Source organism: Kryptolebias marmoratus, linkage group LG3, assembly GCF_001649575.2.
Source record: "Kryptolebias marmoratus isolate JLee-2015 linkage group LG3, ASM164957v2, whole genome shotgun sequence".
NCBI lineage: Eukaryota > Metazoa > Chordata > Actinopteri > Cyprinodontiformes > Rivulidae > Kryptolebias > Kryptolebias marmoratus.
The window spans coordinates 17,469,797-17,486,195 of NC_051432.1; the positions used below are offsets into that span (position 1 = coordinate 17,469,797).

Here is a 16,399-nt window from a genome sequence, read left to right on the forward strand (position 1 = left end):
AAAAAAGATATATTTGTACAATAAATAAATAAATCCTGAAATCTGGTCTCTGCTTCTTCAAAAGCAGAACCTCTTAACACGCCCTTGTGGTTGTGATTTTCTGGGTACGTGAGCACATTTTCTGACACAGACTTGAGAATCTAAACTTATTCAGATTGGACATCCCCAACACAGACTTTGTAAATCTCCATGGAAACAGCTGTGACACAATACTTAACACTGAAAATAAACAATAAAATTTTTTTTAAAACAACTAATAAACTGCAAAATGAAACAATTTAGAAGATGGAAAACCTATTTCTGATTTTAAAGGAGAAATGACTGCTAATGATGTGCTTTTTAAAGTTTGATCTATTTGTCTGTGTTCATCAAAGTACGTTTGCTCTAAATTCTGTATAATCTGTAACTGGGAAAAGGTAATTGATATTTCTATATGAATGAGTTGACATAATACATCTAAAACCAAGGTTAATTTACGTAATTTTTAATAAATATTGATTGTGATTGGCCCTTGGCTAGGACCAAATTTTTAATTTTGGCCCCCTTGCGTCACTGGGTTTGACAGCCCTGCTTTAGATGCAAAAAAGCAACCAGTTTCAGGATTATTGATGACAAATTTAGCATCTAGATGGATTGCTAAATCAAGATAAACTAGATTCTCCCATCTAGTCACTTTTATCAAGGAGAGGTTTTGGTCCAGAGAAGGTGAGAATCCACCTCCTGTTACTCTGGACAAGATCTAAAAAGGGCCTTTTAAGATCCTATCTCAGACTCCAACATTTAATAAGTTAACGATGTACGTCCCCCCAAAAAAAAACTTTCTGCAAGTTTCAGTAAAATTTCACTTCGTGGTTCACGAGAGATTTTGCTAACAGACACACAAACACATTCTCTATCGCCTGCTGCAAAAAGGGGGACAAAAAAATCCCTTTACTGTGCTGCAAGACTCAAACTACAGTACGATGAACACAGTTTCACCTTCCTGCTGCACTGTCTAAAAAAAAACGTATTATATTTCATTAATTTTCACATAAGAGTAAATATGAACTCACATCAGCTCGTGTCTGACCTGAAAGACATGCAGCTCATCAGAAGCTCTTTAATAATTTGTGTAACTTTTATCTTGAACACTAGATGTCACCCTTAAATAATATGTTTTCCCCCCCTGCAGATACTGTACTCATCTGTGAGTTTCCACCAACTATGACAGAAAGACGGTTTGAGATTTGCATTCCTATCTCTGACCTGACATGTTAAAATCTCTTACCACCCCTCCTCTGGTTTTTTTTCCTCCTCCTCCGTGACATGTATCTACCTGTTCTCTCCACCTCCCCCGGGGAGCTTCTCCCGGTTCCCGTGTTGTGATTTGCTGATCTCTTTGGGGTGCCGTGTCCCCACTGCACAATCTGATTGGCCTCTGAGTGACCCTGCACGTTTGAGAGGGGGGCAGTGGGCTTTCAGCACAAAGAGAAAGTGAAGACTTCATGACAGGTAGGGCAACGTGGGTGAGAGCAGTTGCAAAGAAGGCAGGGAAACCAGAAGAAAGCTAGAAAAAGAATAGAAGTGAATTTGAGATTTTACATAAAAAACAATCTCCCAGAGGGCCACGATCCTCTAAACAGGTAAGTGTGACAATCCACCGTCCGTGTGTGTCTGATTGACTGCTTTCTATAAGTCAGATGATGTCACACAAATCCTTCCTTTGTTTTCCCGGACGCTCTTTTTCACAGAAACAAGTAGAAGCTTGTGTGTTTTAGCATTTCGCAGGTATGTAATCAGAAACTTTTCTCTCCTTGATGTGCAGACATGAATAATCGCTCCATCGCCTGGTGGCTGAGACAGATCGGCTTGCCACAGTACATCAAGACACTAGAGAGGGAATTTTACGGTCTAGAGGTATACAAAAAGCTATTTTATTTGTGTTTGTCGTGCTTTCTTTGGATTGTGTCAAAATCCTCACAACCCTGAAGGACTGATCTTTTCTTATTTTTATTTTTTTTGCAAGTTGCCAGCTCTTCCTATTGTTGGTTTTCTCGGCAGGGTTTGCTGAATATAACGGATGCAGAGCTGAAGGATGCTGGGATAGAAGATGCAGCCCACCGAGAAACCATCCTCACCCAGCTGTCAAGACATCGACAGACACTGGACCCACACTATGGTAAAACACACACACACACACACACACACACACACATACACACAGAGGAAACATACAAGCAGACAGGCGGCACAAAAAGCCCGGGCAATCAATAAAATCTGTAAAAGTTCTCAGTCTATCAGCTCCAGTATTTCAGTGGCTATTAAAGAATCAAGATGATGTGTTTTTGAACACATTGGTTCTAACTCAAGTATGTTTGCTGTAATTATTCAGCACTGAAGCACAACATCGACTGGCATGATAGCCACCCTTAAAAAGCAGTCATAAATTTTTAGTTGCCAAGAGAAGGCCTCCTACCTCCATCATTTGCATCCTGTTACAGTAACAGGGTGGTGAAATTAAAGATAATAATATTTCTCTAAATTGGATTAATGTTATTATTATTATGATTATTTGGATTATTATTATACTGTTATGGCTATTAATATTAATAATGCAGGATCTTTGTTTAAAACTTTGGCATGCAAAGTGGCGGGCGATATGCATTCCATCAAGAAATTATATTTTAGTTTAATCTTGAAAAAGGTCTGGATGTCATTAAAAGCTCTACCTCAGTAGTTCAGTGCATCCCACTAACTAATATTTAACCAGCTGACAACACAATCAGTTTGTGAGTTGGCCATCATGTGGCACTCTGGACCGGGAAAAACTGAGGATCCATGTGAAAAAATAAACAAGTTAAATATTAAATGTCGCCCAGTTTATGTGTAGAAATACGTCTAATCACTTTGTGACTGAAAACAGAGAATTATGCTGCCTGGTTCAGTGCAAAGACAACAGAAAACAGTGACTTGCAACATATTTAACAGTCTGATTCTTTCTTTTTCTTTTTATTACAGCTTCGATTTTAACAGACAGATGTGAGAGAGGTACGGATCTTTATTTTTCTTTAAGTCTCTGAGAAAGAAACAGACGTTTAGATAAAAGCCCCAGATGCTCTTTTTAAAATGGATTTTTTTTTTTCTTTCTGTCAGACGAGCAGATTGTGAAGCGCAGAGTCAGCCGACAGTACTCCCTGGGATCATCTACAGATCTGGTGAGGCTGCAAAATTTCTGACACACACACCTTCACAAGCCTTCCTTTCTCTCTCATCTGTACTAATACCAGATAAATATCATATAATAACACACTGTAAAATGAGTTTTTGTCTTTTTGTTATAGCAACATATTTTTAATGAGTTTACCGAGCTATGTGTAAAATTGAGATACATTAAAATTTTTAAAGTTTATTATGTCTTATTTAAAAATGTTAAATTGAAATTTCATGTCTTACTGAGTTAGTAAAACACATCAGGCAGGTTAAGGTCTTGTCTTCATGGAAACACAGTTTCCTAAAAACTATCTTTTGTTTTTGGTGTTTATAAAAGTATCTGCGTGACCACGGCACCGTTTCCAGAAATGTGTATGTATGTGGCGCTGTAACTCGGGCACAAAAGTGCACCAAAAACAGGAAACAAAGCATGGAGCATGTTCAGAAAGCTTACACGCTGGGTGCCAAATGTAAACACAACAAGAAGAGGACGGCCACAAGTTGAATGTAAGATTAGAGGTGGCGCTATGACATCATCGTTTTCAAAAGCTGGCGTTTTGGTTGTCTACGCAAAAAAGCAAGGGTAGCGTTTGAAGATTCGTTTCACACTGGAACAAAAAGTACTATTTGGGGGCTTCTGAAACATTGAGTGTGAATGTGAGGCCGAAAAAAAAAACTAAAGCAGCCCATTTGCTTATATATGTTTGCTTATATTCTTTGGATTTTACTGTGCAACAATAAGAACTATCATGTTCTGCAGGAAAAGCCGAAGGATCTGTTTCGTCAGAGTTTTCTTCCCCGCCTCCACCGCGCCGACAAGAAACACCGGCTGTCCGCCTCCTGCTCCCATCTCCTCCCCCTGAACGAGGACAACCATCTCAGTCAGGAGAGCAAACACCGGTGAGCCCAGTGGCAGCCGCACATTTCTGTCTGTTACAGAGTGCGACAGTGATTGTGGCTTTGAGAAAGGAAGCTGACTTTCCCCTGGGAGCCTGTTCGTGTCTGGCTAATAATTAATTTGTACCTCGTAAAACTTGTTGCACTTTGAAAGTCCCAGCAAGTCGTTGACAAACAGGCTGCAGAGGCTTGAAACAAAAACGCATTCACAGATACCGAATGGCATGAGCTCACTGTACGTGACATACAGTGAGTATGTCAGACGTACAGTACGTCTGACTTTTAGCGACAAAGAAAGAAGCAGCGTTTTGATGACTAACACAATAAACAACACACCTTGAGTTGCTGATATTCGGATTACATTTCGTCTCATTCAAAGGTCAAAGTGTGTTTCTGAAGTCCAGACTTACACTGAAAAGCAGGCCAAGTGTCGTCAACAAAATTCAGAAACATAACATTATAATAAAAGAGAAATAAGTGACACATTACATAACTGAAGTTCGGGCATCTCTTGAAGGATTGCATATCATAACGTTGCATTTTATGCCAGAGTTTTAGACCAGAATCATCTAATGCTAAGAGACGGCAGAAATGAAGCCGTTTTGGCCAAACCTTGAAAATTCCCAATTTTATGTGATGTCAGGCTTAGATTATGTGTTGTGAATGTCTCTCAGCTACAACGACATCCAGTTTTACTTCAATATCGCGGATATCTTGAATATGGTTGGCTCTAAATGTTAATTACCTGTAGACGGATGTCCAATCATTACTTTTGGCAAGTTTCAATAAATATTTGTTCAGTTGTACAGAAGATGCTTTTGTAACAGACAGACCCAAACACACACAGACACCAGCAAAAATACCATCCTCTGTCTTTCACCTTTTGGCGCCGGGTGATAAAGAACTTCAGTAACATGTCGACACCATCTAAGTTTGTTATCTTTGGCAGAGACATCGTAAACCTGTGCTTTAACAGTCCCACTTCTCTTACAGTGGAAGTCAAAGGATTGAGTGTTAAATTATTTTTCTTCTGTTTGTTTGCTTTTGAAAGTAAAGGAATTTGATTTGTAGTGAACCCCAGAGAGATGTTAATTGAGTTAAAATGGAGAAAAAAAAATATTCAAGTGCTTTTCTCCAAGATTTTACAAACTCGCTGCAGGTGCGCCGAATGGAAAACTCAGCTGCAATATGTCATCTCACAATCAATCGTTTGATTCCCCCGGTTACAGCCCTGCACTGATCGATACAGCTCACTGTTTCTCTCCTGAAGAAGCGCTCTGTGAAAGCTTCTGACCGTGGTATGTGGGACAGGGCCCAGAGTAACAAATAAATAAATGATCCCACAACATGACATCCACAGCTTATCGAATCAGGAGAATAAATCTAACGTTTCTTATTAACATGAGGTCTAAAACAACACTTTAGAACCAAAAACTCCATCCAAAATGTTGTATTTTTGTGAACCAAATTAAAAGCAAGTATTATTTTCATGAATTCAAGTCAAGCAATCCTTAAATAAATGCATATCGCCCTCCACCTTTCATGCCAGAGTTAGCTTGTGAATGATGATATGCTCCATCTCCTACGATGCTGTGAGATCTTCAGTCATCTGGTAGCAGTTGAAGTATGATCTAAGGATGACTCTCAGCTACTACCACACCACGTTATACCTGAATACGTGTAAAATCCACAGAGTTGGAGTTATTGTTTTGTTGGCTAATGTTGATTAACTGAGGTTGATGCCAGCAGGAAATGAGTTAAATCCCCCCCAGGGCAGGTTGTAATCAAACATGTGCTGACTCTGAGGTGATGAAAGCAGTTCCTGTTTTCAGGTTTCGAGCAGGTTGGAACACAGGTAGAACACCTGAGAGTCACGTGACCGAACGGTGACCGGAAGCTCAATGAGCTGCCATTGTGAAACGTATGGTAAATGTTGTTGGGGGGATTACATGTCCACTTCATGCAGTAAAACAGCCCAGAGTTCGGTTGGAGCTCCCTACCTGCCTGTGACCAGGTGAGGTGTCGGTATCCGAGGAATGCGAGCTGAAGACCGCGGTGTGGTGGGGGGAGAGGAAGAGGAGGAGGAGGAGAACTTGTGAGAACTCGTCCGGTTCTGGGCAGGAGGGAGGAGAGGAAGGGAGGGACCACTGCAGGAGAAAAGGCAGAGCATTTAGCGCTTCCCAGCTGGTGTTTGGTGGGGAATAGTTTGGACCACAAACCGTAAAACATGCCCGGGACCAAGTGAGCTGCGAGGCGCCCTGACTCAGGTACTGTAGGCCGCTAATGTCACGACTTGTCTTTGTTTTTCAGGAACATTGTCTTGTTTAAAGCTGTCTTAGTTTACATTCTCTTAAAAAAAAAAACAACAACAACAAGAAAGCAGGCTGTTGCTACTTTCTGGGTTGTTACCTGTTGCATAACTGCTCCTACTTCTCGACTGTGTGATTTTTTTTTTTTTTCTCACACCTGAAGGTATCTGATCCTGACAGCAGGTTTCTTTTTTTTAATTACCTCTGAGGTGTCAGATTACAAAGAGGAAATGCCCTTTAGGTGGTCGTTGAATTTCAAGGAATGTTTGGTTTCACGTTTCACAATAGTTTCTCCAAAGCACGTTGCAGCACAGGTGTTTTTGTGGCGTGTTACCTGGACCAACGCCCCTGGAGCTGGGTGTCAAACCCCACATTTATTCATGGGAAAACAGGAAGATTTAATGTGCCTAAAGATGATAACATTAATAGCAATAATGTGAAGTACTGGGCTACGAGTGGATGCAAAAACATGTCAGACTGAATGAAAAAAAGAGTAAATTATAACAACAACAACAATGCACTCGCATTTAAACACTGTAAGCTTGGGAGAAAAAGAGGTTTTCAGTTTGCTTTTTTAAACAAGACCCTGTTGTGACGGGTTCTCATAGTTTCAGAGATAACTGAAAGCACCAGGAGCTGATTTAGACTTTTTTTTTTTTTCTTAGAAAGAAAGACCTGCTTGGTAGCCCTAAGGGTGTATCTGGAGTGAAATCAGTGAGCATCTCAACAACGTAAGAAAGACACCTGTCATTTAAATGGTAAATGGACTGGACTTATACAGCGCCTTTCTAGCCTAGCAGGCCACTCAAAGCGCTTAACAACCCAATCTGTTCCCTCATTTACCTACCCACACACACATCCATACAGCACTCAAAGCTAATCTGAATAAATCATCCTACAGAGTCTAGTCAGTGCTTTAGATCACATTCATACACCCATGGGGCACATCGGAGGCAATTAGGGGTTCAATGTCTTGCCCAGGGATAATTTGACTTGTGGTATAGTGGTGGAATCGAACCTCCAACTATCTTATTGGTCTAACCACTGAGCCACAGCTGCCCCTTATTTAATTTAAAGCCTTAAAAATGATTCTATGTTAACAGGTGTGATGTGTTCATACCTGATGGGTTTTTTTGTGGTGTTTGATTTAAAAATCCTGCAAGAAGTCCATCGCAGTAATCTGATCTGATTTAAAAAATAAAACCATGAATCGGTTTTATGTCTTCAAAGTCAGTTTGTGTTTAGTTAGATTTCTAAGATGACAGAATGCAGTCTTTGATATATTACATACAGTATTTGAAAATTTAGATTTGAGTCCAGTCACACCTAGGTTTTTGACACGCTCACGGGGTTTAATAGGCGGAAAAAATAGAATTAAAATGTATATGTTTAGTTTGTCAGCTGTAGAAGGGATAAAATGTGTTGTTTAATGGTATAACCAAAAAGGAGCAGATTCAGATTAACCAACAGACGACCAATAATCTCTCTCAGTCAGGAATGGATCACACCTGGGCAAAAAATAAGGCCAGAGGGCCAGAAGTGGCCCTTCAGCCACCTTATTCTGGCCCTCGACATCCTCACATTAAAAATAAACAACTGAATCTGAAATAAATATATATAAAAATCAGCATTTTAGTAATGGCTCTTACAGAAAGTTAAAACAAGGTCTGTCCCACCCTTTACCCACTAAAAAAAGTGACACTTATGACTAAAATTCACCTAAACATTCTTTTTAAGTGTTTAAAGTCAAAGATTGTGCCGACAGCTACAGATGAAGGAACAACTAAATATTTTAACTTTTTAGGCCAACACTTTATGTCTAAATTGTTGTTTTACTATGTTTAATAAGCTATGAGAGTATTATTGTATTTCGACCAAGCGTGGCAACTGAGCTAAACTTATCGAAACAAGAAAAGGAAAAAAAAAAGCTCTGCTGGGACCACTGACTCATCTGTCTGGAACAAGTTTCATACAAAACATTCAACAATCTACAAGAGTGCAACTGATGTTTTCTTCATGCGGTCTGGTGGAAAAGAAAACAATAATTTCTTTGTGTATTTAGCAGATTATGTGATGATCTGTATGACAGACTATTAGGACATTTCATTAATATTACAAAATAAAAGTACATCAATGAGTATTCACTGAAGCTTTGAAAAGCTTATTAATGAGAAATCCAGGGAAAGGATTTTGGAAAATAGAAGAAATGAAGAAAGTAAATAAAAACTTTTAACCACTGTAGTCATTTCATGTACCCATTTTTAAGTTCTGTCAAGTCACCAATCATTATTTTCATCTTTACTTTTAGGAGATTCGGGTTTTGCTGTTCTCTTCCAGCATTTTGTCATCAGTTTATAGACTAATCAGAAACATTCCGTTATAAGCTCTAACTGTACATTTAGTCATAATTTGAATATGTTTTGAAAAGGGACATTTTAAAGAGTAAGGATTGTTGTGGAGCAGGAGGTTCTGAACTGAGACAAAGGGTCACTGAAGGTCAGTAGTTTATAATAAAAACAAAACCATGTAGTCTTAACGTTCTGATGGTTTTTAGGACAGATATCACTACTTTAACCATTACACATTTATAGCCAACAAAATTTCATTAGGAATTAAGTAATTTTTTTTTCCTCCAAAGAAATCTTATTTATGACAGCATAGAGGTAACTGAGAATTTATGGTAAATTTCGCCAGCAGGAGTAATAAAAACAAGTAAAAATGTTCTTTTGATTGTGATTTTTATTTAAATTTATGGTGTTAATTTGGTTTGAGCTTATAAAATATATATATATCTTTCCAAAAAGGTGTTCGTTATTTCTTGTTTGTGGAAAAAGAAGAAAACCAGAAATGAAACTGTAATTTTAAAAAGATAACTTAAATGTTTCTTTTTTTTAAGCAACACAACATATGGCCTCTAAAACTACAATTAAATTAAATTAATATCTATATAAACATTTGGTAAAATCACAACTATAAGCGTTATTGCTTGGTGCCTGAAATCATCTGAAAAGCTTCTAAATTTGTGATTTAAATTGAAGAAAAGATAAACTGGGTTCATGTAATTTAATTACTCGTGTTCCTGCTGAAAGAGACAGATTCAGGCGTAGTTTTTATTTTATTTTTGTTTGACGCTGATATGATTTTTGCCTCGTTCAGCCCTCCTGCAGCCGCTCTCAGCTCTTCGTGTGAAAGCCTAATGTGTTTACGGAGGCAGGAAGGTGGAAGCTTTGGGAGGAAGGAAGGAGGAAAATGAGGGCGGCTATAAAAAAAGTCTGTTAGTTTTACTGGTGTTAATAACAGACCCAGACCTTGGCCTTCTGTCCTGGTCCAGTTTGTCCACTGTGTTTTTATAAAAATAATAACCTCCAAATCCCTTCTGCTGTTGTTTTTCAGCAAGCGGAGGAGTATCAGCGCATACTTCCACCACCTCAAGGTAAGCGGGGAACCGGACGGCCTCATTTCTCACTTTCACATAGTTGCCCTTCAAAGCCTGACTCGTGCAAGATTCGCTCAGGGGGGACGATGTAACTGTGGCGTTTGTTGCTCTTCGTAGTTGTTTGGCGGCCGTAACGAGATGGACTTGCTGAAGAAGGAGCTTGAGGAGGAGCTGAAGCTCAGCACAAACGATCTGAGGAGCCACGCCTGGTACCACGGGCCGCTGAGCCGGGAGGTGCAGACTGTTTGCATGAACGTATATTTAATGCACTATAATCTAATACATACTCAACAGGATGCGAGACGAAATGTACTTTCCTGCTGTCTTATCAAGAGACTCTTTTCAGAAGCTCAATTTAGTGTAAAAACCTGGCTTTGCTCAAATGTAACACAATCCAGCACATATAACACTCAGAAAAACAACTTTATGGAGTCTTGTCCTCACCTGCGGGTTGCTAGGCAACCACTGAAGTCTTAATCACATTGCTCTTTCCGACAAGGACAGACTCCGGTGCCGAAAAATATGATTTATTTACCGTATACTCAATGTGTACGCTTCTGTATAATTTGCTTTTTTTGTTGTTTAAACAAAGTGTGAGTCTTTCTGGTTGTGGAAGAGTCATGTGTATTTTTACATCACTTCCTGAGAGCCATGTTATCAGTTGGGGATTAGATAAAATTGTGTAGAAACTTGTTTCACACAGATTTTGACTGAGTTATGCAATATTTTTAAAGCTGCAGTTTGTAGTCCTCTGTTGAAGCACTTTTAAGTATTGCACAATAGTTTCATTCACTCTACTATCTTGTATGTTTTAATACAATTCACTTAACGAGAACAGCAATACTGGTCCACATATTGTAGCTTTATTGACTGAATTATAATATATTCTGTTAATGACAGAGTAAATAAATGCACATCATAAAATGGTGAAGTATAGTTTTGTCATCTTGTGCGTGTTTTTTTTTTTTTTTTTTTTTTACACTTTGGATAACTGAGATACAGGTAAATGTGAAGTGGACATTGGGTTAACCTGCTGACGTGTCTCCAGGTTGCAGAGTCTCTGTTTGAGCGGGACGGAGACTTCCTGGTCAGAGACTCGAGCTCTGCTCCTGGTGACTATGTTCTGAGCTGCTTTTGGAGGAGCTGTCCCATGCATTTCAAGATCATAAAAGTGGTCCTTCGGCCTAAAAAGGTACATCCGTGTAATATTTTACCCCTGTGCACACTTTGGGTTTTTATTTGAAGGAAAACGACTGGCACAGACTGAGCTTTGCCTGATGCGATGTGTGTGTGTGTGTGTGTGTGTGTGTGCGTGCGTGACAGGGCTACTCTCGGGAACTGTTCCAGTTCGAAGAAGATCGCTTCGACAATGTTCCTGCTCTGATCCAGTTCTACGTGGGCGGGCGTCGGCCCATCTCCCAGACGTCAGGCGCCATTGTCTTTAACCCGATCTCACGGACCCTTCCTCTGCGCGTCATCGCCGAGCGACCCGCAGAGCTGAAAATCAGCAGCAGAGGTGGAGCGCAGGAAAAACAACTCGGGCACAGCAAGAGGCGCAGCTTCAGCTCCTCGCAGAAAGACACCTTGCAGGTCATCAATCCACTGCTAAGGTTGGAGCCGATGCAAAAAGCAGAGGAGGATGCTGATGCATAATGCATGTAGGCAAACAGACATTTTGGTCTGTTTAAAACATTCTGTTAAATGTTGTTTTATGTGTGTTAGGAGTGGAAGTCATCCCGCTAACTTGGAGAATGTTGGACGGAGGCCTTCACTTCTGTCTGCCCAGTCTGACAGCAACCTACAAACTGGTAGGGTTTGAGTTAGACTGTTGTTCTTCATGAATTGTGTTCTTAATTTGAGAGTTTGCTCAACAAATCCTGTTTGTAAAACAGATGAGGTTATGCTCTCTGCTAATATAAGGTGTATTAGATGTTGGTGCCACAAAGGATTTATTACCACAATAATTTTGAATTGGCTTCTAAATCATCTTCATGTAGTTACACAGGACTTCACACGTTTTACTCAAAGTAATCTTTACAGGCACATGTGAAGTCTTTTTGTGGTGTAAGGTGAAGTTTTCAAGGTTGCAAATGAGGGGGAAAAATGGAAAATGTGGATTTGGGTGGAAGTCATTTACTGGAAACTCATATTTTTTATATCTCCTCAAGAGTACAGGTGTTGGAAGACTGACAGAAGGTGCAGATGTTTCAAACCAGCCCTCATTTCTATATATTTTGCTTCCAAGCAGCCAGACTTTCTTGCAATATTTTAAACAGATCTGATCAGTAGTTCTGTTTAGTAGTTAGGTTCTCCTTTGGAAAAATGCAAAAAAGAGAGATTCTCAAAGCTCTGATACCGTCAAATATTTATCACATTTTAACAATAAGGTTTTAGTGTTATTATTGGTATTAATGTTTTATAATGGGCAGGTTTTACTGATTCAACCATTATTCTGTTCTTTCTGTTCAGGCGCTCCACAGAACACTCAGTGTGAGACCACGAGCCCTGAGCCCATCTCCCCAGTGTTTCGCACCGGAAGCGAACCCCTGCTCAGCCCACAAGCACGTCACGCCCGACCTTTACATCCGGGTAATGTTTAGGCACGGGCAAAAGTTCAGCATTTCTGCAGCTGTGTATAAACAGTACGTCAGTCTGAAGTGTCCTCTCCGTGCCTGCAGGTGGAGGTGTAACACTGCGAGGGTCGGATGGCCAGCTGCACCCCAGAGCTCCCCCTAAACCTCTCAGGGTCTCCACTGTTTTCCCCAACGCCGTTCCGCCCCCTCCCTCGGACTTGGATGTAGATCCCTCGACTTTCTACGGTGAACTGGTCGTACAGGTGGAAAAACTTTTCTCTTTCTGTCTGTTTGGATAATACGAAAACAGGCCTTTCAGGTGTCCATTGAACTCATCGTGGAGAGTTTAAACCCCCTCCTTGTTGTTGTGTTCAGGTACCACAGTCCCGGCGGAAAGGCCATGTGGACCGACTGCGCGCAGAGGAGAAGTGGCAGAGCCGCGCACGCATCACAGAAACTTCCTTTGGGTTTTTGGAGGCCCAGAAGGACCAAACGCGGGCAGCAAAGGAAGCGGAGGACTCGCATTTTAAATGGCCACATGTTTGTATACATTTTACTGTTTGTATTTTCTTTGGTTCTTAGTGGTTATTGTCACTACTTCAACTCATTTCCATTATTTATTTATTGAAAGCGCACTGTTCAAATTTTTGCCTGTTTAATATATTAAAAAAATGTTGTCAAGTCTGCATTAAATGAAACAAAGTTGCATATCGCTGCAGGCAAACAGGTCTGCTTCCAAATCAAGTTTTAGTCATTCACAAAAAGGCATAATTTTGACACAAATTAATATCTGTCATGTCTTGATAATTAAAAAGAAAGACTGTATTTGTTTAATTACTACAAATCAGAAATTCCAGGGGTCTGTTCTTCTAAAGCTGAACCATTTGCTAAGGCTTTTATTTGTAGTTTTGGGGCTTTATTTCATGGTAAAATAAAATTTGTTTTGCAGATTCAGACTGCTGCTCTGAGACAAGTTATGATTGAGATTTCCCTGTTAGATGCTCAGCATGGCAGTAATCCAGAATAATCTTCTGACTGTTGAGCTCAGGAAAAGATTGATCATAGTTTTAGCTTAAACAGTTTACTGGTAACATAAAGTGTAAATTTAAACACCTACAAACTACGGAAACAAGCCTCACGTCATTAAAGGAGCTAAAGAAAGATTTCCTGGAGCATGATGATGACCTGTAACATATTTAGAAGGTTTTAGACAACAGTCCTCAAACCAGCAGTGCCTTTTTATTATTTACCTGTTGTTTTTTGCTTTTAATTGCCTCTGTTACAGATAGAGACGACATCATGCTTCCAGTTGGACCAGTTTAACTCGCTGCTCTTGCCGGAGAACAACCGACCTCTGGAGTCCAGCGTTCTGCTCGCAGTCAAAGAGCTTTTCAGCCGTTCGGATCCCAACACCTTGGCTCTGCACATGCTCAGTGTTGACTGCCAGGTAGCTCCAGGAACTACTCCCTGTGCCGGGTTTGAAGTCATGAGGAAATGTTAATTTAGTTCTCAGATTTCAGATTTGAGCCTTGATTTGTAAATCAGTTCATTTTATGAAAGTCATATGAACAAATGGCATTAAAATAATGAAATAAAAATGTTGACTGACAAAACTTTAGTTCTGGCAGGTTTTCCATCTAGTTCATTGATAGATTCTTGTTGTGTTTTTTGCAGGTTGCACGAGTCGTCGGGGTGACTGACGAGCAGAAGAGGATCATGGGAGTAAACTCGGGGCTGGAGCTTGTCACTCTGCCACACGGACACCAGTTACGACAGGATTTGTTAGAGAGGTACGTGCCGCTGACAAACAGTGTGCTTTAAAGTAAAAGGAGTATTTCTCCTGTTTCCTGTAACTCCTTTAATTATTTAGAACGAGTGGAACACTTTATTGCTTTGGATTGACCTTTGTCTGAGCAGATGCCACTACTTTCCATTTTCTGTCCACTTATGCATCATCTGTACCGTTTAAGGCATCACCTAATATCCCTGGGAGTGGCGGTAGACCTCCTGGGCTGCACAGGGACGGTGAGCCAGAGAGCAACTCTTCTACACAAAATAATCCTGTTGGCTCAGGCTCTCAGAGAACACACCCACAACCTTTACTCCTTCTCGGCTGTTATGAAGGCTCTGGAGATGCCTCAGGTAGAAATCTTCTGTTACAGATGTTGAGACGGCTTGAAGTTTTTTTTGTTTTTTTTTTCCTTTCATGCAGTTTGTTTTTATTCTGCGTGCACGTGTTTAGATCGTGCGCCTGGAGATGACATGGCGTGCTCTGAGGAGGAACCACACAGAGAGCGCGGTTCTATATGAGAAAAAACTCAAACCCTTCATGAACTCATTAAACGAGGGAGATGGTGAGTGGAAATGTTATCAGTTATTTCCAGGACAATATCTCTTTGTTGCGGCTAATATGTGTTTATGGGTTTAATTTATAAAGTAGGAATGTAGCAAATTAAATATTCAGGTCTGAGTTTATAGAGCACTAGAAAAGCACTTACTGAAGTTAAGTGAAATATTTGCCTCCTGATCCTTATTTGCTGAGAATAGCAGACAAGAATTTATCTATTTATTTATTTATTGCAAATCTAGACCACTAACATAATGAGATTTTCAAGTTTAAGGGCCCCCAAAAAAGGAGTTTTTGAGTTGGCAGTATCTTTGCCAATCCTAAAACGAAAAGTGAATGTTTTATATCCTTTTTATAAAGAAAATGCAACATAAATGGGAATATATTTTCTTCAGAAGTCACTGCGTTGCTCTAAATCTGAGTTTGTCTTCAGATTCTGTCATCCAGGGTCCGGTTGCTGTGCCGCACCTGGTGCCTTTGTTAATGATGATGGAGGGAGAGGACCCCGTTGAGAACAGCGACCGGGGCTGTCAGGTGATCTACGATGTCCTCCAATCAGCACGCAGCGCTGCCTTACACGCCCAAGATTACCAGCAGCAAGCACACTCTCTGCTTACAGGTACAGAGAAATCGTCCTCCTCACTTCAATGTTTGAAATTTCACGGAAAATCCGAAAATTGTCATCGCATCAGTGATCTTACAAATCCATTTTATTTATTTTTATTTGTGTTGCTGTGGCATCCGGTTTGTTTTAGTGTAATTGCCGGCAGGACGTAGGTGTGAAATGACGTCATGTGCTGATTCAGTTCTGACTGTACGTCTGTCCCGCTGACTCGGCAGGAAGCTGGGAGCCGATCCCCGAGCTGCTGGAGGCTTTCCGGACCGAGTTCGCCCTGCGGCTGTTGTGGGGTCAGCATGGGGCGGTCGCAGACAAGAAGGAGCGATACGACAAGTTTGACAAGATCCTCTGCGTCCTGTCGAATAAACTGGAACCTGTGGAGGTCGCCTCACAGAAACCGGACCCTTCGACCTGAGTCTGGAGGCAGAAACTTTCCTCACAGGAGGAAAATTAAAAGGCAAAGACTAGAAGAAAGCGGTTTCTGCAGAGCCTCAGTGCCTTTACTCAAAGATGAGATCTCAGTTACAAAGTCGGACAGGAAAATCCAATTTTTTTGTTTCTGTGAGACCGTATGTTCTGCATCTGATTAACATGAGAACTGAAATGTGTTTGCAGAGCTTTTACTGTGAAAAGGCTTTGAATTTAATTTTTTTTCCTTTTACGGGAAAAATGAAACTGTTTACCCAGCAATTAGGATCTGTTTACAAAATATATGTTTCTAATAATCAGCCAGTGTCTGATCCTTGAGATTTTAATCTCTGACCTGAGCTTTTAACCCCAATCTGTTCTCACTGGACTGCTATTGCACAATAAAGAAAACTTACTTTTTATGCCTGTTGTTTTTTATAAATATTGTCTTAAATAAACACCGGTGACACAATTCTTTTTCTTCAATTTATGATACAAGTAAAGAGTTTAAAACCATCATACAATGATAATTGTTAAACATTTCTAGAGGAAGAGACGAGTAAACCTGAATGTGGAGCTTTTAAAGTTCCAGTCAGAAAATGAACCTCGGATCGCTCATTT

General features: G+C 40.3%; 1 protein-coding gene across 2 annotated transcripts; it reads left to right on the forward strand.

Moving 5' to 3' along the window:
- The first annotated feature begins 1,348 nt into the window (after nt 1–1,348).
- sh2d3a (SH2 domain containing 3A) lies at nt 1,349–16,200 on the forward strand. 2 transcript variants are annotated; one of them, XM_017426993.3, is made up of 20 exons: nt 1,349–1,491; nt 1,805–1,896; nt 2,041–2,158; nt 2,998–3,027; nt 3,133–3,194; nt 3,950–4,089; nt 9,789–9,828; nt 9,949–10,065; nt 10,880–11,023; nt 11,155–11,441; nt 11,554–11,639; nt 12,301–12,420; nt 12,510–12,667; nt 12,780–12,944; nt 13,690–13,851; nt 14,079–14,194; nt 14,375–14,546; nt 14,647–14,758; nt 15,185–15,370; nt 15,592–16,200. In XM_017426993.3, the coding sequence occupies exons 1-20, from the start codon at nt 1,485–1,487 to the stop codon at nt 15,783–15,785; spliced, it is 2,508 nt and encodes an 835-aa protein (XP_017282482.1). In that variant the 5' UTR covers nt 1,349–1,484; the 3' UTR covers nt 15,786–16,200. The 2 variants fall into 2 exon arrangements, with proteins under 2 accessions (XP_017282482.1, XP_017282566.1); XM_017427077.3 differs by having other exon boundaries at nt 1,363–1,622; nt 15,592–15,785.
- Nucleotides 16,201–16,399: the final 199 nt, after the last annotated feature.

What these genes read in the sequence shown, in the direction of transcription:
- sh2d3a (XM_017426993.3), top strand. An exon ending in AGTCAGGAGAGCAAACACCG is followed by an intron (nt 4,090 to 9,788) that starts GTGAGCCCAGTG and finishes GTTGTTTTTCAG; the next exon opens with CAAGCGGAGGAGTATCAGCG. An exon ending in GTCATCAATCCACTGCTAAG is followed by an intron (nt 11,442 to 11,553) that starts GTTGGAGCCGAT and finishes TATGTGTGTTAG; the next exon opens with GAGTGGAAGTCATCCCGCTA.